Source organism: Strongylocentrotus purpuratus, unplaced genomic scaffold (genome assembly GCF_000002235.5).
Source record: "Strongylocentrotus purpuratus isolate Spur 01 unplaced genomic scaffold, Spur_5.0 spur5_scaffold_14, whole genome shotgun sequence".
NCBI classification, from domain to species: Eukaryota; Metazoa; Echinodermata; class Echinoidea; order Camarodonta; family Strongylocentrotidae; genus Strongylocentrotus; species Strongylocentrotus purpuratus.
This window is the reverse complement of record NW_022145599.1, coordinates 7,662,659-7,686,108: the sequence shown is the minus strand read 5'-3', so window position 1 is coordinate 7,686,108 and position 23,450 is coordinate 7,662,659. Positions and strand designations below refer to the sequence as shown.

At 35.9% G+C, this 23,450-nt stretch overlaps 1 protein-coding gene across 9 annotated transcripts in view; it reads right to left on the bottom strand.

Moving 5' to 3' along the window:
* Positions 1-228: 228 nt before the first annotated feature.
* The window catches only part of LOC105439020 (small G protein signaling modulator 3 homolog), a 69,557-nt gene continuing 46,335 nt past the window's right edge, over positions 229-23,450 (bottom strand). For 2 of the 9 annotated variants that reach the window (XM_030984093.1, XM_030984090.1), the window contains exons 12-24: positions 22,333-22,341; positions 19,623-19,754; positions 17,869-17,923; positions 17,243-17,373; positions 15,699-15,854; positions 15,051-15,214; positions 14,150-14,243; positions 10,699-10,769; positions 10,141-10,275; positions 9,466-9,649; positions 8,799-8,828; positions 8,254-8,277; positions 229-1,077 (exon numbers count right to left, since the gene is read on the bottom strand). In XM_030984093.1, the coding sequence (XP_030839953.1) occupies positions 1,006-1,077; positions 8,254-8,277; positions 8,799-8,828; positions 9,466-9,649; positions 10,141-10,275; positions 10,699-10,769; positions 14,150-14,243; positions 15,051-15,214; positions 15,699-15,854; positions 17,243-17,373; positions 17,869-17,923; positions 19,623-19,754; positions 22,333-22,341 (1,257 nt within the window). In that variant the 3' untranslated portion in view covers positions 229-1,005. Of the gene's footprint in view, positions 6,632-8,253; positions 8,278-8,798; positions 8,829-9,465; positions 9,650-10,140; positions 10,276-10,698; positions 10,770-14,149; positions 14,244-14,854; positions 14,924-15,050; positions 15,215-15,698; positions 15,855-17,242; positions 17,374-17,868; positions 17,924-19,622; positions 19,755-22,332; positions 22,342-23,450 lie in introns of all 9 variants that reach the window. The other 7 variants (XM_030984091.1, XM_030984096.1, XM_030984095.1 and 4 more) reach the window with 7 other exon arrangements.

Sequence of the window (23,450 nt, the reverse complement as noted above, 5' to 3'; positions counted from 1 at the left end):
ACCCTCTGGATAACTCCATTCTTACGAGGGGTTCATTAAAATTCTTAGGACATTTAATTTTGATTAAGTACCGTTTGCTGCAACACTCTGCTCGTAACCAGTCTAAAGCACTGATAGAAATGGCAAACAAATCATCCTACAAACATTGTCAAACAAACACTCAACAGAAAAGAAAGAAGAGGTAAACAAATTAAGAAGCCAGAAAGTGTTGTCAAACACAATGAGTGGTATGTAAAGTACATGGACAATAATGAAGACTGGGATGTTTGTTTATGTTTTGTGTGCTTCAGGATATGATAAATAGCTAATAAAGTACATTTTTGAAGCCACTCAACTGTGAGAGCTTTAAAGAAAACAAGCCTTTTTTTTTATCTAACCAAAGAGTTGGAACTCCTTTTTTAAATATAAGCATCAAGTCTTTAATAAATGAGATGTTTTGAATAAGAAATAGAGAAGCGAGATAAATAAATGAGAATATATACAAATTATGTTTATTTCTGGGTGTCTACCGGGTTTCACTGTGGAGGGTAATTAGTTTTACCTGACATTTGAGCTAAACCCAACCCCCAAACAACCCTTGTATTGCTAGTAATTTATTAGAGACCCTACAAACTTTTACAACCCCACAAATACATTTATTGCCCCTTTTACACTGATGTTTGGATAAAAAACAAAATGTCAGGAATGATATCCTCCTCCAAGGGACTTAGTTATGAAGATTAATGCCTTCCCAATAAAGCATCGACTTGGGTTTGAACCCGGGATCGTCTGATTACGATACCACTGCTCTACCACTGAGCCATTGCGCTTCATAAGCCGCATATGCAATAATAAATGTACTGTGGAGAATGCCTCCTTGAACTAACCCACAGATGTATCACATTAATCGTCCACATACTATTTTTCCAATAACTCTGACCCCAATAATAAGTAGTGTTGGTTAAGGAATCTCCCATAACTTTCATAACTGACGCAACAATTCCTACTGTGACTTAACTACCGCCCTCACAGTTCCCAACTGAAGAGGTGATATTTAATAAGCATGTCACGAACACTAGCTCTCAGGGCTGGCAATGTCTGTAAGTAAGGAGACAGAAACAGGAATGAAGATGGAAAATGGTTAACAAACAAATGTCGAGGTCGACGAAGTGTTTAAATTCACCCTATTAGCTACCTTCTCCTGATCAAAGAAAGAAAACATCTCATTCGTCAATGGAAATACATCTGTACCTGCATTAGCCAATCCTAATCCATCTTCCATATAGTAATATTGGAAGTACATGTACTTGCATCTTTGATACCCAATAAAGACCATTGTAATTATTCAAACTAGTTCTTTGATGAAGCAACATAGTTTTGTTGTTTTTGTACGTTCCCACAACAAGCTTTCAAAATAAAATCAATATTGCAATCTCCTTATTTGATTTTGAGTAAGTTTGATATAACCAAAAAATTATATCTTTATTAAAGATATATTTAAAACAAAATCTACATAATAAATCACTTAACCAATTCATAGGTATAATAAATAGGTATATTTCAATATGGGAATATATGTGTTTGAAGAATAGACAATTTGGGATAGAAGATTGCACACATTATATGAAAGAAAATCTGACCACAACACTGTAAACATATCTTTGTGGAATGCTTGCCAATTACAATGATTGAATTTGATGCTAAACATATATAGTTATAACTCTAAGTACTGAACTATTGGAATGATTCATTTATCCCTCTCCGAAAGAATTCAAATTGAAGACAAAACAGTACTACTTTTAATTTACATATATATATATATATATAGCTTTTGGATAAATACATATTTAAATGCATGTCTTGATATTCACAATAGTGATTTTACAAGACGATACACTTAAGTTACTGGCCTTGTACAATCCCATCAAAGCTCTTTGCCCATTTAATTGGGTTAGGCACTGTTATCTAGCACACATATGACATAACATGAAAGAAAATTAGGACAGTGGAATTTGAAAGGATAGTTTGTAAGTCAAAAAGAATTACTACACAATGATGCACGATACCAAAGGAGTAAACATGTTGATAAAACGTATGCATGCTGGAGTGAAGGAATATACAAGAATGAGTGAAAGAACGAACAAATGAATGAATGAGTGCACGAACGAATGAATGAATGAATGAATGAGAGAATGGCTGAAAGAATGCATTACACATTGAATACAAAGATGAATACAAAGATAAATACACCATAAGGATGGAAAAGTTAGATAAGATGTGTGATCATACCTCAAATGAATACAAGTAATAATATGCTTTAGGAATGGAAAGTGTTGAATGGAATATGTGATCATAACCTAATGAATACAAGTGTTACATACTAAGTCATAAACAATAATAGTACATTTGTTTACATGTTAGTGTGCAGATGTACATGTATGGGTATCCATACTGTAATTGTATACTTAATATGAGTATCTCTAAATGATCCAATTCAAGTCAAGTGCTAAACTATTAATAACATCACACCAGCAAGAAATCCATGTGTTGACATTCACTGTTAAATTATATGATTCACAATATTATTCAATTTTTGGACATAGATGGATTAATCATATTTTGTTTGTGATTAAGAAAATAAATAACAAATGTACTAAGAGACTTTCCAAGGTGCTTAAACATGTATGTTAGAATCAAGATATTTAACATAATCTTAAAAATCATTATGTTGGAAAATGAAAAATTGTTTGTAGAACTGAATGAGCAAGTGCTGTTTATAAACATGTACTGACAGCCCCATGCTGTACATGCATAGTGCCTCACCAGTAAGCATAAGTAGAGCAGTATGCAATATCATATAAGGGTGCACAATAGATTGGCTCAAACAATGGACTCAAACTTTTTGTTTTGTACACAATGCACTACTGAATAAGGTCACGCTACCCTGCACTGTGATACAATGCAAAAGTAAGTTAAAACTTCCAGAGCTGCACTGCATATGTCATAATGTGTTATGGAAAATACACAACAAATGAGATATGGACTCAATTTAATCAGAAAATAGAACATATCCACCGACGAAAAAAACTCCAGCAAATGAGGCAAATCAAACAAAATATTTCAGACACATAACTTAAATTAAATCAAATTTAACTCACAAAATAATGGTAATCGCTTAAAACTAACAGCTAAATAAATCATTCTTTCTAATCATAAACAGTAATACAAAACTTGGCAATAAACAAAAACCTTTTAATTGTCATGTTAACATTGCACATATTCTACACAGCATAATTCTGCCCTCCCTGAACAATTTCTTTGGCAGTAACACAAAAATCTGGAACAATTTTGTTTTAAATCAAATTTTATCTAAATGAAGTTAAATAATATGATAGAGACAAAAACCTTGGAAAAGATGCTCATACCGGTAAGTACAATCAGCAGGGAAAAAACATCTCTAAAGAGTAAGCCAAACTTCAAATATGGATTAATTTCATTGCAAGTATATAAACAAATATACCAACAATCCATTAAATAAATGTGAACAAAAAAGTAAAACAGTAACTTGAAAAAAGATCAGGACTTGTGATTGACATACATACTTTCCCAAAGACTACAAGTAATATTTTGGGTGGCAAACTCAAACATAAATACTAAAGGTCCTTGCCCTTCGATTTGGCATTTCAATTACAATTAGAAAGGGACCAACCGTTCAACTGCAAAACCTAATGAACATGTACATATAATCATAAAACCACAAAACAGAGATTGATTAAAACTGCAAACTAAATACGGCTAACACCCTCTTCTACCTCACTCATTAAAATCACACAAAATGAAGTTTGAGTGATTTATTTACAAAATGGCAAATCCATTTGTTATGATTCATTAACTGGTCACCAGCTTTGAGCACATGGCACCATGCCAAAGCAAAACTGGTAATAACTTTCAGCTGCTACAACTAGTAATGTTGTGAATGGACTAAAACCTAAATAAGCTTCATGGCATTGACTGGCAGGCAATACTGTGGTTTTCTTAATGGCATATTTCGTAAACGCTCATGGCATAGTAATTTGAGGTTTCATAAAGTGGCAAATTAATTTCTTGGCAAGTTGCCATGGACTTCATCCTCCACTTTTGGACTAGAAGATCTCTCTCTAACCACACACTTGAAAGGAAAGAAAAGGAAGCTTTCAATTTGATTGTCAGACCTAGCATCATGGTTTGATGAATATTGAACTTGAAAAAATTGAGACAAAACAAAGTTCCATGAGGTTAAGGTAATCCAGACAAACAGTACCGAAACAAACTGACTCATCTGGGAGATAAGAAAAAACAAAGGGGTGTGGTCCAGCTATTTATATAACTGATTGAAAATAAAGTAATAATTTTCTTTCGGCAAGCTCCAGGATGTTCATGTTAATACCATACATATTAGCAATTTGTCTGCTGTGACCCAAAAGGCATGAACTCGACATGTATGTTAACTTAACATCTTCTTCTAAGTTACAGCTCTTTTGCCTCTAAGGCAGATTTAATATGTTCCTTGTACAGTGTGCTGTTTCCATACACTATGTAGTTAATGTTTTGGCCTTAATCTTAATCAAAATGTTAGGGGTGCTATTTTTAGCTCTCTCTCTCTCTTTTTGTCTTTCCTCATGTGCATTTCCTAGAATGCAGCCCACTGAGATGGGAGGGGCCACCACAAGCAGACTCCGCCCTCTTTCTAAACACAGCATTCTGATTGGCTGGCTGGACAGTACTCTCCCCTTTCTATCCGATTCTCCCTGCCCTCTGGGTATGGAGAGCCTTGATAATTCAACAAACATGTGTGTGTGTGTGTGTGTGTGTGTGTAGAAATGACATCAGGGTCTGGGATATCCCTACACTCTACTACATGAGTTTGGTCACATGTACAACAAGTGTTTTGTGCAAGATCTGTTCATTCAAGCTGGAAAACTTCTTGCAAACTATCCAGTATATATTACCAGCCTTGTGCCTCAGTCAGACCACCAAAAACCGACTCTAAACTGACTGATTCTTGGGCATTTGTGGTTAATTCTTGTTCGGTCTTTTGGTGGTCTCGTTTGTGTGAGTAGGGCCGGTATTGACTTTGAGGATGTTTGATAATATTTTAAACAGGAATTTCCAAGGATATAAAACCATTCCTGATGAAAACAACTTGTATTGAGTGGAGATCTTTATCTTTCTTGAACTTCAAAGTGTAGATAGAAACCCTCTTTGTATATATTTCCAACCTCAGTATAACTTATCCTTGAAATTCTTCCTTTTCAGAATTTTTTCTTGAAACATCTATCATTAAATACATACAAAAGCCTGTAATCACTTAATACAGATTGTACTATGAAATTATTTATATGACAAATTTGCTCACTAGCATCGACTATGAGAATTCAAATTGCACATTGCAATCCACGTGAACCGAAAATAAAACATTCCAAAAGCCTGACATCACTTGTACTGAGTGCACAGTCCATTCTGTTGGCATGTGTCCTAATACCACAGTCACACCTACCAAACCAATGACAGACCGAGAACAGACCGATCAAACAATGATGTTACCTCCAATGGCAAAGAATCGGTCGGTTTGGAGTTGGTATGGAGTCGATCTAGCAGTCTGACTGAGGTATTAAATTTGATTTGACTGATCATCTTACACAAATAGTCATATGTTTGCAGAGCGTTCCATGTTCCATTTTGGGTCATGACTATCTTTGTGTTTACATAATAACTTCATACAAGCAATCAGAGCTTTAATATTGGGATCAACAAACTTTTTTGTGTCAGGAAGAAGGGCGGGGTCCAACATCCCCACAAGGAAACAAACAGCTGGGACTATTAAAAGAAATGATCATACTGAATCTACAATACCAATGATACAGGAATGTTCTATTGTAGGCAGGGTTCAACACACTTTCTTCTTCCCGGGTTAAAATTCCTACACGCTGACATTCTAAAGACGGATCATTTGTTTTCATGCTTGAATATTCCCCTGTGAATCGTACAAATAAATTGTTCAGCAAAAGTGAGATGACCTGAGCCTAGCACTGTCACCCTCGGGAATAGCACACAATTGATATCGAACATCAAAACATGTTTGTCACATCAGTGAAATTGGCATTTTCCTTTAATTTTTCATAACCTCTTGGCAGAAAACGATGAGCCTCTTTACGCCGTCATGAAATACATGAAGTGCACATAATTGAGGATTTAACTCTGACATACATGTGCAATGTCCACATGGACCTTGGTCACCATATAAATACTACATTAGTGCGATGTCAAGTTAGAGTAAAACAAAGTAACCATAAAAGAAGGATTCATTCAATGAGGTTATGACATATGAGAGTACCATAAGAATAAAGTCCCACGACTTCTTGCATGCTACTAACAATATATCTGTAATAACTTAAAAGTTAATCAACCTTACAATCCACAGATGAATTAATGAACCTAAAAGAATCCAATCAGGAGGGTGCAGTGAGCTTCCGGATGTGCAATGATTGACCCCCATCCAAGGTCAGAGGTCATGGGTCAACCAAAGGTCAAAGGTTAGAAGTTAGAGGTCCCAGCTGAAGAGATGGTGCTTGATGAGCATGTCTTGCACGCTGTCTTTTAACGACTTTTGGCTCTACGAGACAAAGGAATGGTGTGAAAAGAATGTGGGGAGAGAGAGAGAGAGAGAGACAGAGAGAGAGAGAGAGGGAGGGAGAGAGAGAGAGAGAGAGAGAGAGAGAGGGGGGGAGAGTGAGAGAGAGAGAAAGAGAGAGTGAGACCGAGAGAGAGAAAGAGAGTGAGACCGAGAGAGTGAGTGAGACCGAGAGAGAGAGAGAGAGAGAGAGAGAAAATGAGATACAGAGAGTTTTGTTTAGAGTTACCAAATACACCAATATGAATTATTAAACAATGTGATAACTTAACCGTACAACCATTTGTTAACCATATAGCCATAGTTAACCAAATAAGTGCAGTAGGGGTACAGTGGTGAAAAGATATTTACAATCAGCCCATATAGCCCTTTTATACCTTCCAAAAGCAAAGAACAAGAACCTCTAAATAAAAGGTTCTTCCCAATCTAGAATTCCTTACTGAAATAATTTGAATGTATATTTTGGATTAATAATAATCCATAGATCCAATCAAGGGCCTTCACCAAAAGCCAGAGTAAATTTACCATTTAATGAACAATCTGAAATATGATATGAATACATGGTTAGAAAACAAGATTGTTCCCATTCATTGAGCATCACGTCAATATGTAGTTCACAATTTGCAGATGATATTTTAGTACACCCTCATAAAACCAAGTAAACAATGGCATTCGCCCCATTGTCCTATTTAGTGGATATAAATAGCATGCACATCTGTTTTCCCTGAACAGTGAATGACACTGCATCTCTGAAGCATAACCCCCACAGACATATGAATCATAACATGTCATATAAATCAATGATGCAGAATTCAATCAAATGAAAATCATACTTGTGCAACAAGAGGTTAATAGGTTAGTACCTGCAAATAAAAAGGCATTCATATTTGCGGACAATGATGTCAATACATTTTGGAGATGGGGACAAAACATATATCATGTGGGACTAAATGTAGTTAAGATTCCAGATGATATGATTAAACACCTAGAGAATTTGTTAAGGAGGAAAGAACAATTGGCAGACATAAAGGCCTGAATTCAAAAAGGTTTAAATTTAACCCATGGTTTAAACCCTCATTTACGTAACCCAAGGTTTAAAATTAGCGCAATTGAAGCCTACCTTGCCTTGCGCACGTCTAATATTGGACCTCTGACTGTGTCACGCTTATTTTGCACTAATATTATACCATTGGTTATGTAAATGAAGATTTAAACCGTGGGTTAAATTTAAGCCTCCTTTGAGGATTTGTGCCAAAGAGATTATTAATCAATATTAAACCTGCAATTAGAAAAGATGGAAATATAATGTATAAACTTAAACAAGCTTGATAGGGTGGCTTGTAGAAAATAATTATATAATTTATATGAAGCACTGTGGATTAAAACCTTGGATGAGCAAATAAAAACATGATAAAATAAAAGGATATGATCAAAATAATCAAAATAATCAAATAGTAAATAAAAAGCATCCCATAACCTTTCAAGCTTTACATGCAGCTGAGCAGTATATATTTTTTCAACACATGAATTAGAGTTAATAAATTAAATGGGTCTTCTCCAAAAAGCAAAACCAAGCCAAAATGCATCTAAGTTCCTCCTTTTACCTGAAAACTCTCTCTGATGTCATTCTTTAAGAAATGAGAAAGTGGTAATGTATTTGCAAATATTACAAACATCATTTTTTTGGTATAAATATGGTAGTGGTAGTCTTAATATCAGCAGTAATAGAAGCAAAAATAAATTACATAGCAAACTACAGGAAGCTTGAGAACACCATAGGGTATGATAACTACATTTCTAACCATATGTGTTTCTGGAACCATTCTTCAATAATAACTATCACACTGCAGCTAAAGCCATGCAAGATATATGGGGAAAATAAAAAAACCTCCAAGAAGGAACAGAAAATCATGCCTGAAATAAAATTGAGTGGAGTAAGAAAATCCTCTCCACCAAATAAAAGCAATGTGATGTTAAATATTACATGATGAATTCAAAATTTAAAAAAAATCCACTGCCCAAAGCAGAACATGCAACTTTCCCATGCTTGCATATTAAGCAAAACATGCATTTCTCTGATGCATTGTACATGCATAGCAAGCTTGTTATTGTTTTTGATTATACTTGAAGCCATTGTTTTGATATTTACCTGTGGAGTATTCACGGCTCTTCCCCATGTCTGTTGAGCAATCAACGAGATGAAATCATTTTGATTATGAGCACTTTACATTTAACCGACTCTAATGGAAAATATAATCTTTCCATGTCATTTAAAACGTTGTTCCTCCACTATCAACTGCCATCTATACTTATCTCTCCTTTTCCTTTGAACTCTCTCTCCCTGGCTTTGTCTGTATCTGTATCAATAATTCTCTAGTACCAGTAACACTCTCACTTGACAGTATCAATCTAGGTGGTATTTCAACGTACTGTAACTAGAACCAAAACATGTTTGTTCTATCTTTCCCCCTCTCGTTCTTTCTAATCTCTCTCTCTCTCTACCTTCTTCCTCTCTCTCTCCCCCTCTCTCTCTCTCTCCCTTCTCTCTCTCTCCTTCTCTTTCTCTCTTTCTCTCTCTCTCTCTCTACCTTCTTCCTCTCTCACTCCTCTCTCTCTCTCTCTCTCTCTCTCTCTCTCTCTCTCCTTCTCTCCTTCCTTTCTTCCTTCTTTCTTACTCTCTCCCCTTCCTTCTCTCTCTCTCTCTCTCTCTCACTCTCTTCACTCTGAAAAACACCCAGATTCATCCAGATCACTCCATCACACACGCCACCATCCCGCATCAAAGCTGTAACCATAGCAACCCATCATCCACTTACATCTTTCTTGATTGGCAGCTCCCAGTCCTGTGAGAGGTTGAAGGCAAAGTTTGAGAGGACCCTAAGCTCGCACTTGATCTGGACCCAGCCAGGGCTACGCAGGAAGGACCACGGGTGGTACCACTTCTCAACGATCTTGTCGCAGGAGCACAGGGTTTCTAGCCAGAGGTGGAGGACTTGTTCACTGGAGGAGAGAAGGAACAGAAGATTTACAGCACAGATCTACTCCTAGCTGAAGACAAATATACTCATATACTAACAAATTGAGTGAAGATGAAGATTGAAAGGAAAAAATATTATACCAAATTATAGCATACAACAAACAAAACAGTTATCATGAAGGGAAAAAAGGATAGGTAGACAAACTTTAGAGTTACATGAGTGTCCTGTTAAGCAAATTATTTTAAATGCATATTGCATGATTCCCCTTAATTGACAGAACTATGGATTGCAATCATATCTGGATATTGGGTCCTATATTAACAGGTATTTTTGGATTTCATTTTAGAATGTTATTGGTCTTGAACAAAATGTTGATGACATCTTTCATTATCTATATCGATCCTGGAAGATCAGCATAATCAATTACATATAAGCCATGCATCTAAGGCCTGCAAGGATAACGTAAGAATCCAATTGCTTTAAATAGCACATTTCAAGACAATTGAGACTTACTTGAGGCCTAGACAAGCCAATGATCTGAACTTGACGTCCATCTGTGCATGAGCTACATCATGGGTTAGATTGACCGCCTGGACTGACCGGTAGAGAAGCTCTTCTGGTGTTAATACCTTACCATCTTCATCCAATCTATCAAAAGGAAATATGAATAAATAATACAAATTTGTTTCAAACTCATGTTTGATGATTACAATAAGAGATGGTAAGGGTTATAAAGATGAATTTCACTGGGACATTTTAAAATGGAAAAATGTGTTGCTTTAGTGGTTGTTAAGAGAAAGAATGTACAACTTTTTATTCATGCAGAAACATAAAATAAACGACCCTTCCATTACTGAAAAAATGTGTATACTACTCTCTTAATCCTCATTGGTTCTGCTATAATATATGCCGAGAAAATATCAAATGAATATCAGAATCATTCTGCATCAGTTTAAATATAAAAAGAGAATTCTCGATATGTACATATGTACATGTAGTTCAACTCATGAAGAAGTTCTAATCTTCATTTGCTTAACAAAATAATTATTTGAAATATAAAATGCTATTTACCTATATGTCTTACAAAGCACCAGTCTAGAGTACACAGATTCAAAGTCTCGCTCAACCTCCTTGGCACTTGCCTACAAAGACAAAAACAATGTGAAAAATTTATACGAAGCAAAACAAGTATATTCATTATACACCCTGTACTTCTTTCAACAACAACAAAAAAACACCCCCAAAACATGACCATAAACTACAAGAAGTAAAATAAAAAAAGATAACATATGGAAAAACAAAAACAGAGAAGGTGGCAGACGAACACATGCATTTGGGACACTAACACTTTCCAATCATTCTCGGACCATTTTCCTGATCTGTTTTTAATGGCAAATCCTTAGAAGGCCCCCTCCTTTGAACCTCCCCTCCCCCCCCCCCAAAAAAAAAGGCGAGGGTGGGCAAATGCAAATATAATTATACATGTATGTGTATTGCAATCTTGATTGTATATTTATGTAGTGCATTGACGAAAACAGATTTTTAGACTGCATTGTTTGATAATGTTGTGCTCCGTCATCAAAGAGTGCTTCAATGAAAGAATTGTACAATGGCACAAAACTAAGAGTTCTTTTCTGTCCACCCATATCTATTATGCATTTTTGTACTGTATGTGCATGCACGGTAGAAACCTGGAAAACAATTTTCATAATTTATTCATAAAAGCAACCCAGGGTACCTCAAACTTTAAAGTGATACCCAGAGTCTAGGTTATTTACAATCAAAGCTATACTCAAGAAAACTATTGAATTTATTAAAGCATTTTAACAAGGTTTTTGGTGCAAATCATAATATCGGGTCCTGTTAGGCATTTAATCATGACTTGGTAGATAGAGCAAGGATCTCGAAACTTGAAAAATATGGCACGGGGGGTAGGGGGGTGGTTTCAGACCAATACCAACCCCTATTGCTCCTCCATATTTATTTCTTTTATCATCTGTCCTTCAATCCAGACAAAACACAATTTACTCGATAACAATCAATGATATATCTTAGTGGAAATATTAGCAGGAACTTTGTCTCACAGAACCACCATAGGCTCCCTGTTTTGGATCACCTTTTTCATTTTATATTAAACTATAAACCTAACCTTGAAACTCACTATCCTACGCACCCAGCAATATACATACAATCTAGTACGGCAATGGTATGACAAATATTAAGGAACGTGAGATGAGCGTACCTTGGCTATGTTGACGGGTGTCAATAGTTAATACTATGGTATAAAAGTGTCCACTTTATATTGTCTTGTGTTAACAAGGATGGGCACACAGTGGTAAGACACATGGCCTTCTAGGCTCAGCCAATGTACACAAGGAACACCTTGATCATATCCCCTCGACAAAACTATATTGATTCTACGAGAAGGAAGGGCTTAATGAGGACAATAAAAATCGATAATTTGGACAGAGCTCAAAAAGGGCATCTGTAAATCAGCTGGCTAGTTAGCTGAGACAAGGATAAGAGGTTCGCTTAAAGGCATCGTTTAACTATGTTAAATCTGAGATGCACGCCCGTGCTTGTTATCAGTGTCTTTGATATGGTGTAACATTGAAGCCCTATAAAAATTGTCCTTCAAAATGATCATGAAGTGCCTCAAAAAAATAAAAATCTTTGAGTGACCTGATTTACATCACTCATTTCCCTCAATAGACTGTAGTGTTATAAAAACCGTTGGAAAAAAGAAAAGAAAAAAAAAAAAGAAAAAAAAAAAAAATCGATTTCCAATCATAAATATCTTGATAATCGGACAGGAGATCGGCTTGTAAAAGTCATGGGATTCCTGACTGAGCTAAAAGTTTATAATTATCATTGCAGCATGAGCTAAATCCGGGATTTTATTTCAGAATCCGAGGCAATGTTACCGGTCTAAAGAATGATAGTTTGAGACTATATTTTTGAACTAGTATTAGTGTTATAGTTTATGACAGGTTTCTCAAACTTTTATTATTTCACACTGTTGTTTGAAATACTTCTATATTACATACATATGCCGACAAAGTACAAAGTAATCTTTCAATATCGAACGTGCCTGATTGATGTTTTAAAGTGTATCACCTTCACCAGTGTTTTCCCCTACCGGTATTTACATGTCACAAGTCATTATAATAGAGACTTCACTTAATCCCTTTTCAAGGCTTTGTTCTTTGAATATATTGATTTTCTTCCACTTGTTTTTACACTAACTTTGTATGCCTTCATTTTGAGTTGATCAACAACCTAGATTTATAAAAAAAAGAGAATCAGGCTGTTTTTGTTAATGTTTTGTTTAGTTTAGTTTTTATGGGGCAATACGCATTTCCGGTAAACTTTTCTTCTTCAAGGCTCCATCTGACACATTACCCCTACCAAAGAGAGTACGGGGGAGGGAGGGAGGGAGGGGGGGGGGGGAAGAGAATCCATGGACAGAAAATAGAGGGAGAGCAACAACAACAAAAATTGAGAGAGGGAAAGGGAAGTGGGAGTTAGAAAAGAGGAGTGAGGAAAGGGGGAGAGTGAGATGATAGAGAAACAGAAATAAAAAGACAAACTGTGTGAGACAAACAACAGGAATAAATAGACAGAAAAAGTCAGATTAAGAGTTTTCACAACAAATCAAATGCCAAACACACTCGCAGAATTGGCAGAAAATACAGAGATGGAGAGACTAGGTGCACACAAACAAGCGATATCATGACCTTATTATTATCAACTCTTCCCGGCCGGCCTCGCTCAATAAAGGGCCCCGTATTTATCTCTTCTCCCTTTTTATTGCTTTCTGATACCACACAAAGGTATGAGTCACATGTGCCCGCATGCCTTTTGTTCACCATATTGACATTTTAAGGGAGAGCGGGGGTTTCCTTTATTCCGACACCATTGTGTGCGGTCTTTCTCCAGTATTACAAAACAGTTTGCAAGGTCGCATCAACAATAACCGGGTTTGATAAATAGGGAGCTCAATCCCATCAACATGTATTCATTACAGTGTATAGAGTAGCTGCGTGAACTACTTATATTCATAGAGATAATGGGCAGTAGAGCTTTATTGTTGATGTTTTTTGTTTTTATTTGTTTTTTTAGATAGACAGGAGAGCTTTATGTGTATCAGGCTTTTATGATGCTATGCATGTTCTCTCTGCAATTTACATAAGTTATGACTACTAATATATATCTCACTTGAATGAAATGTAAAATGAACTATTTTACATTGGGGGAAGGGGGGGGGGGATAAAAAAAAATCCAATGTATGATAAAAATACGATTATATGTATAAATAAACTACTTTATCAGTTGAGTTCAGGTTAATTTTGTTTTGCTTTAAAAAAAAAAAAAAAAAAAGTTTTTCCAAGCAGCCTCTGCACAATTTAAATATGCTCAAGGGAAACATAAACTGGGGTGTTTATAGACAGGTGGTCTTTCTATACAGGTGGTTAAGAAGGCAGGTTTCACTGTATCGTTTATCATGGATGTGAGGGCTTACCTCTTCAATGAAATGCCATGGGTGGTATGTTGCTCCTAGGATTGTAGGCTGCTTCAAACCATGCTCAAATACAGACTTCAGAGCAGGACATAACCTGGAAATGCAAGAACAAATTCATTCACCTGTTAGCATTGATAATGAAATAAAATCAATCAATAATCAAATACTCTTTTATGCTGGTTTCGGTGTACATTCGTCTGTTGCTGAAATAGTTGATTCATATAAAGAAAGTTAAGATGAAAAATATATTCAAAGTGAATTCCAAATTAAGTACTATTCATCAAAAAGCAAACTTCTACTTCATGTCTTGATCAAAATTTTATTAACAGTCTCTCGGAAAAGACTTTCATCTTTGATTCAAATACATTCATTACTGACGACCCTCTGGTGTACTGTTTACTCCTCTCATCTAAGATCTCTACAAACTCCCAATACTCTCTTTGTCTCTCTCTTTCTCTTTCCCTTTCCTCATCTCTCTTGAAAGCCATTTCTCTCATATAATTCCAACACACTAGTTACTTATGATCCTCTGACTAAGTCAGTGATAGTTTCTGAGACGGCATCATCACCTGCGCTGGTGTACTGTTTACTCCTCTCATCTAAGATCTCTACAAATTTTCTCCCCCTCTCCTCTCTCTCTCTCTCATATGTCTCTAACAGTCTTTTCATCATTGTTACTGATATTAGCTACAGTTAGTTACTTACGATCCTCTGACTAAGTCAGTGATAGTTTCTGTGACGGCATCATCACCTGCGCTGGTGTACTGCTTACTCCTCTCATCCAAGATCTCTACAAACTTTTTCTCTCTCTCTCCTTCTCACTCACACTGCCCTCTCCCTCATCTGTCTCTAACAGTCTTTTCATCATTATTACTGATACCAGCTACTATTAGTTACTTACGATCCTCTGACTAGGTCTGTGATAGTTTCTGTGACGGCATCGTCGCCTGCGCTGGTGTACTGCTTACTCCTCTCATCTAAGATCTCTACAAACTTTGCTGGAAACCATCCTCTAAGACCGTTCAGTTCTCCAACCCAGCAATGCTCATCTTTCTGAGAAATGATCTATGCAGAAAACAAATATAATTGATATTATTGAGAAAGAAATTGGTGACTTCTCTTCATGATGCCATAGTAAAAAAACTCAGGATAAAGATACTGTGAACCTTGAACTCTGAATCTTGAATAAAGTAATTTTCTTGAGCCATAATTTTAAGCAATATTCAAGTCGTACTCCTCCAGCTTTTATCTATGCTCTTTCATTTTCAAATATTTTCTGACATTATTAGTCATATCAAGGCCAACATATTTACCCTTAAGCTGTGTTGAAAAACATAAATACAATAATTGATAAGCCAGTGGAGAGAGAGAGAGGTAGTGGGGGAGAAAGGAAAAAATAGAAAGAAAGAGAGACAGAGAAAGTGACAGAGAGACAGAGAAAGTGACAGAGAGACAGAGAGAAAGAGAGAGAAGGACAGAGGGAGAAAAGGAGAGAAAGAGAGTCAGAGGAAGAAAAAGAGGTAGACAAACTCAGAGAAATAATACTTACTGTGATGATGTCATTTTTCCTGAAGCCTAACTCATCGTCATCGTGCCTCTCAAAGTCAAGCAGTGCTTTGGCCCTTCTTTTCCTTGTTCTTGTGATGTTTACAAACTGTTCATGGTCTTTCTGATGGCTCTCAAGAGAGTAGTCGGGTATCAAACCCTGTTCAAAACAAAACACATCAGACAGATTAGTTGATCTATTAAAACCTACAGGCCACATGGTCTAGTGCACCAGTCACAATAAATGGTATAGGACACACATCCTTTGGCGAGACGTAAAATTACATTTTCCACACTCAAACCAGGTGGGTACGGAGAGGAAGAAGCTTTTTGAAAGCATAATTATGGCAGCAGCTTGGCTAGAGCCAGATTAATGATCCAAAGCTCTATAGAAGTCCATAGAGATATTGCTAAATACATCTACATGATATGCCCTACACAAGAATAGACGATTATTGATTAAATATTTATTAATTTTTAATTAACTTAGTGATAGAAAATAGAAACTGAATAGAAATTGCCTACTACTTTGCACAGTTTCAGCCAGGTACAAACAAAAACAAAACTGTCCAAAGTATGTTTGAATCAAGAATCAAGATTATGGACATGTGAGGGCGCTAGACCCATATTTTTGCTGGTGGGCAGCAGGTAAGAGTGTGCAGGTAGTATTTGGCATTTGCTTCTTTGTTTGATTTTATTTCAGGCATTTCAGGGAGTAATGTGAACACCAATATTTTCAGGAATTTTCAGGAGTTAAAAGGTTGTTTCAGGGAGTTTGGTTGCAAATTCATGCTCATTATGTTTAGAGCAAGACACAGAGCTCTGTCAAAAGGGGGTTAGTGGGTTTGTGGTCTATGTGATGTGTCGGTACACTGTGGGTGAACTTCCATTAAATCACAGCCCTCTGTATCTAGAAGAAAACTAGGAGCCTGGGAGGCTTATTGTAAAAGTCATTGGGAATAGATTTGTCAGTGCCATACACACATACATGCATAAAGCTAGGGAGCAGAGACAAACAAAAAACATCAATGACCCCCTGGGTTTGGACTTTGTGCATGATAAAATATATTTCCATCTACACACAAATTGCATTGAAAGTGAGATTTCAGGTGAGTACACTTACACAAAGTATTTGAGCTACCCCAAAAAATCATGGTGAGAAGGTATGTGTGTGTATGTTTGTGAGTGCTTAATAACGAATATATGTGAGCCTACATATAATACTTAAAACTAAAGTAAAACAATCAAAGTTAAGATTCCTTCCTAATTCTTAAAGCGGAACTGCACTACTTGTAGCTACTTGCACACTCTATACAGCCAACAATGCCTAAGCGATAGTTGATCCCCCATGGTCCCCTTTTTCTTATGTTAATTAAAAGCTGATTTGATTAGATAACCACCTGCCAGTGACCAGGCAGGGAGGTCTAATCCCTCTTTGCCATACTAGTGCAGATAGGCTTTAAAGCAAGGTGGACACAACAATACACTTCTTCATTGCAAAGTATAGACATGGGTTTTAGCTAGGCTGAAAGAGATGAGTTTACTTACTATTTTTGCATTCTTGGGGTCGATGGCTTGGAAGTGTCTTCCGATCTGTTGGATGCCTTCTCTGAGATCAGATACAAGCTCTGTCTGGTGGATGTTCTTGGCTTTCAGGTCATTAGAGTCATCTTGATTAGCTGCAGGAGGGAGAAAAATGATTGCTCCAGGATTTATTTCATCAAAAATGAAAGGTTAGGGATGCGACTGGGTTTTATATACTATTAGGTATAGAAGTGGGTTGAAGCTAGCAATTTAATTTACTGATGTTAGGTAATGACTGCAGAGTAACCATTGACGGAGCATGCATTGTAGAACCATATTAAAGAGAATACCCCAAAAACTAATTTAAACAGCGGTAAACCTGCACACACATTATAATTCACAGCTATTCCTGCATTCTTCTGACTCCGGTCAAATTATAAGATTGTTAAAATATATATATATATATATATATATATATGTTGTGAGTATGATAAAGCAATACACAACTTGTACCAGATTTTAATGTCATGAATTGAACATTTTTGGGAGAAAACTAACAAAACCACTGTCCCTAAAAAAACACAACTCCAAATCCCTTTTCCCTTCCCCTAAATAAGGAATTGCTTCAATTATTTGTCCTTTCTACTTACGGAATAGAGCCCCCATCAGAGATTTTCTCCTCTGTAGTTGACGTTTGTTCACTTGCTGCAGAAACAAAAAGAGAACAAAGTAAAATCTGATTAGAGAGTTTCCTCTAAGCAAAGAGCAGAGTAAACATATAAGTAGTCTTTATAATGTCAACAACAGTAAAAGAGTCAAGTTGAATGGCACGGAGGCAGTTTGTGCAGAAAAAAAAGGCAAGAATAAATACCATGATCTCAATATTAGCTGAATACAAACCTGAACACAAGAAGTACAGCACGGATTCATATTTGCTTCGTTTACAATTGCTCATTCATTGGAAACGAATGCACAGACACAAATATATTTTATGTTGATGTGAAAACTGCATTGCATTGAAGCTGATTTTGCAGCAGAAAAACTTAGAAGAGGTACCAGCAATACTACACAAGGTCAAATGTCACTGCTAAGGTACATGAATCACAGATATGGATCTCTCTCTGGTAGTGAAAAAGAGAGTTCCTTTCAAATACAAGGATACAGTATAGCAAGGCATAATTTATGGGTATTTAAGTACTTATTTTAAGGCCTGCAGCTGTACTGATAAATAAGGAAAGTTCCTTTCAAATGGAAGTATGAAGTAGCGAGGTGATTAAAGGGGAATTTATGTTGTATTTTATGACTTGAGTAAATAACATATAAATGGTACATCCAAGGCATTATAGAGAATCAGTAATGAGTGTTTGACAGTAAAAAGGCTCCCAACAAACACAAGCATACAGCCTGGAGAGAACCAAGGATGTTACATGTATTCTTAAAATGATTATATCATTAATTCTAAGAGTTATTTTAAATGTCATAACTATCCCGAATCATATGTCAATAGTTGATGACTGCACATACACTTTTGTGACTGCATGCGTAAACACATAGTTAATCGAAATGTGGGTAAACACTCATAAAATATGCTCATTCTCTGGAATTAGTCAATTGTGACGACAATGAAGAAAAAATAGCCTTTAGAATACTGCCCAAACCCTTGAGTGAGAATAGTTAAATGTAATATGTTTTGGGAGGTTTTCTGCTGAGTCTGGATTGCACGGTGTGATCTTGAATACTACTAAACTAATACGCTAACTAATCAAAAGATGTCTGCTGCCCTCTGAGCTAAACCAAAGATTGAGATAACTGTTACCTGTTTTGGCAAGTTTTCTGCCAATTATGGGTTGAACATTTGTGATCTAGGATACTACAAAACTAATACGCTAACTAATCAAAAGTTGTCTGCTGCCCTCTGAGCTGACCCAAGGATTGAGGTAAGGTGGTTTGTTTTGGCAAGTTTTCTGCCAATTATAGATTGAACATTTGTGACCTAGGATACTACAAAACTAATATGCTAACTAATCAAAAGTTGTCTGCTGCCCTCTGAGCTGACCCAAGGATTGAGGTAAGGTGGTTTGTTTTGGCAAGTTTTCTGCCAATTATAGATTGAACATTTGTGATCTAGGATACTACAAAACTAATATGCTAACTAATCAAAAGTTGTCTGCTGCCCTCTGAGCTGACCCAAGGATTGAGGTAAGGTGGTTTGTTTTGGCAAGTTTTCTGCCAATTATAGATTGAACATTTGTGACCTAGGATACTACAAAAATAATACACTAACTAATCAAAGTTGTCTGCTGCCCTCTGTGCTGAACCAAAGACAGAGGTAAGGTAACACCAATTAACAGCTGTCTGCTGCCCTCTAAGCTGAACCAATGAATGAGGTAAGGTGAACTGTTACCTGTTTTGGAAGGTTTCCTGCGGACTCTGGGTTGACGATAGCACCTTGTTCAGCCATGAGATAGGCTAGATGTTTCCGTCTGTGTGTGTCCACAATGATGTCTGTCAGGGAGGCAGAGTGGCGCATACCAATCTGTAATAGACAACAAATAACATTAAATGAAAGTTTACTCCCATTAATCATGTCAGTGCACAAGATTTCTTCAAATGGTATAGCTGTATAGCGGTATTAACTACCGTAGACTTAAATTAAATAAGTCTGCCATCAAAGAGATTACATAATACACAATAGTTGCTTGAAGGTCTTATTCAGGACTTTTGGAAGAAGAGCTTCAGTTATCCATTGAATGGAGGTGAAAGTATGTATAAACACGGCAACTTTTCCAATGACCTACCTGTATATGAAAGACTTTCCTAACTATGGTCTGGTGTCATCAACACTCTTTCAAAGTATATATTTGGTTTCAGTAGATTACAACCTGTACAGAATGTATCCTCATACTGGATCCATCAAGTATTGAAACACCATTGCTGATTGTACATCATATACATGTACAGTATAACAGATTGAGACCAAGTTGTTGATTGGTGTTGTGGGCAAGGAATTACACATAAACATAAACAGTAGATCATTACATTAAAATCAAATAGTCATCATATATTCATGACTGGATCGATCAATAGGGTTATTTGCATGCTCATGGATGGATCAGGAAAAGGAGATGATAATCATTTCATGGATCACAACAATGCAAAACTTGCTTTGGGAGAGGATTGGGTAATTTACATACATGTACAACTATTTCTCCCTTTCTCAATTCCTATTTATATTTTGCAAGAGCAAAATGCATTTTGGTAATAGCATGGTGAGGCTGATTTACTGTAGATCACGATCCTACAGCCAACATTCAACATTTCTCTTTCCAACTTTTGCTAATTGACTAGAGTCTAGAGAGGTATGAATATTTTGTCTAGTCTACATCTCATCTATCAAAAGCGGTCAGAAAGGCATCAATTGCATGTAAAATGAATACCTTATTGGCTCTAAGGACAAGACATTGCACATACTGGTCATATCTATGTATTACAATACTCTAATAAACCCATTTACAGCTAGATTGAAACAATAAGATGTTAGAATATGGTTAATGGTTGCTATGAAAGGATTATTTGAAGGCATTCAAAAGCAATCAAGATGCACAATGAAGATACATTGAAGGACATGCAAGCCTGTTTTTCTTTCCCAAATACAAACAACATGTTAGAGATATGTTTGTATCCACTACAAGAGGGGATGGGGGGGGGGGGAGGGGCAAACAACTACAAGAATTAATGGAATCTTCACAGCCAATGCCACATACATTATTTCATTATTGCAAGTATTACCAATCCCATTCCAACCATCCTACCCCTATTCCCCACCCCTCCAACCTTTAAATGATTGTTTCTGGTCTTTCATTCCAATATACACAGTCCAGAAAACTAGTACATGTATGCAGCCAAAAAGAAAAAAGAAAAAGAATAATTTCTCTTTCATCATACAGATATAGAAAACAAAGGGGGAAAGGACAACATCCTTGATTTCTCTTTTTAAACACACTACTGGGCCCGTATTCAATTCAATACTTAAGTACAAAATTTAAGCTTTTTACTTAGTATTTGGCTTACATAAAATACTTAGCCAATTTTGGTATTCAATTCACACTTTTGTGTAAGTATTTTACTTTCAATCTAAGCCAACTGCATACCAGACTTAAGCCAATTATTTGGTGGCCTTGATTGGCAGGCATATGGTTTTCTTACGCAGTATTATATCCCGCGCACAATTATATCAGCGCGCATTTATTGCAATGCATCAATTGCGCATTACTTTTGATTGACCGTGTGACGTCACAATGCTTATCAGTAAGTATTTTACTTAAATTTTGTCTTACATGTACGTAAGTATAAGTCTAAAATGCGATTTGAATACGAGATAAGTCAATTACTTAACTTAGCCATTTACTTAGTAAATATCTTACTTATGCTAAGTATTGAATTGAATACTGGCCCAGATGATTATTATTTGAATGTTAACCTTTCGATATGTACATGTATGTTTCCAGGCATACATGATGACTAATTCAAACATTTCTACATTGACAATACATACCAGTACATGTATGTACATGTATCTTTTCCCAGCCTTACAAAACCATGCATACTGTTTACTGACGATACAAGCTTGGCTCAAAATATTGTTTGGTTGGAATATAAATTTGTTTTAAAATCAAAATCAAAATGAACCTTTCTAAAATCACTCTGAAATGAGCAGTGGGTGCACTTCAGGAATGTAAATCAACATGCTGTATCATTTTCTTTAAATACCCAGGTAATGATAACAAAATCAATTTGTTTTCTTTTCTTCAAACAAAGCAGTTACAGAAAGAGACACATATTTTGATGCATGGAAAAATCAAGCACAAGTACAGTAGGTTAAGATTTCAAAATGAGTAGAAATTATATTGTAAGTACACCATCACCATGCCCGGGGAACTCCATTATATCACTCAAAAATACCTAAATATTGTTAATCTACCAATATACATGAAAGGGTAGAGACATGCTCCATTGAGGTCTATTCTAAATGAAGGGTGAAATGGTAGCCTAAATGAGAAACAAAGAAATGATTTCTCAGTAAAAGCTGATGGAATACAGAGTAAAATACACACCTCATATTTCTGTGAAAGTGTTATTGATTATTGTCCAAGTAGAGAAGATATATGTAGCAAAAGATCATGTAGACAAAAAGAGAATAAAAGAGAGGAAGAAAAAAGAAAGTCTTCATTCGCTACATTGAAAAGAGAAAATGTCTAAAAATGCAGGTCTAGACGCAGGTACATGTAAACCAGAAAGGATAGTTCCATAGGGCTGTATTACTGAAAAGTGCATATAATTGAAAGAAAAAGAATCTTTAGAATCTTTAGAAAATAAGATTCAGGAAAGGTAAGAGATAAAGCTGAAGAAATCAGTCAACCATCTGTGAAAGAAGGCATAACAGAAACAAGACTGACAAACAACACAATAAAAAAAAACATAAATAAACATTCACATGTACCTGTGTATAACCAAATATAAAAAATATCCTAGAAGCTCGATGTGTAAAAGTAGTAATGTTTTACACTGCATGTTACTATAGCGAGCAAACCTGTACATGTATATCTACATAAATGTTCATGTGTCCTATAAAGGTCTACATATAAGTGTGTTTGAATGAGGAAAATCAATCATTCCCCACAATTATCCTTTGACATGGGTCTTTGATAAATATTTTAATTTGTTTTTAAAAAGAAATACATTTTATATATCTTTATTTTAATGTCCAGTTATCTGAAAATCAATATCAGCAAATAATATATATGCTGAGAAGAGCCAGAAGAGGATCGACTCATATAATATGCAGACTTAATCATCTTCTGGCTTTCAGCACATGATGTTCACCATCTCTCCTCAACAAGTACAATTTGATATAAACTGTTTCAAAATATTATGTAATTTAAAGCACAGATTCAGAGCATTTCAATTTCTATTAATATTAAGCCACAGAGGCACTATATTCCACACTAACCTCAAGTCCACAACATAATTCACTTTACTAGTTTTGTATGCTTTTACATTATAATACCATACATACATGTCAATATTGTATCTGAAATAAACATAAAGCAACCTTATATTTCCCAAGATCACACAAACAGGGTACAGATAATGCAGGCAAGCCTGTTAATTCACGAGAGATTTTTTAGCAAAAACAATGACAGGAACAGTTCAGTAATTACACTGGAAAGCA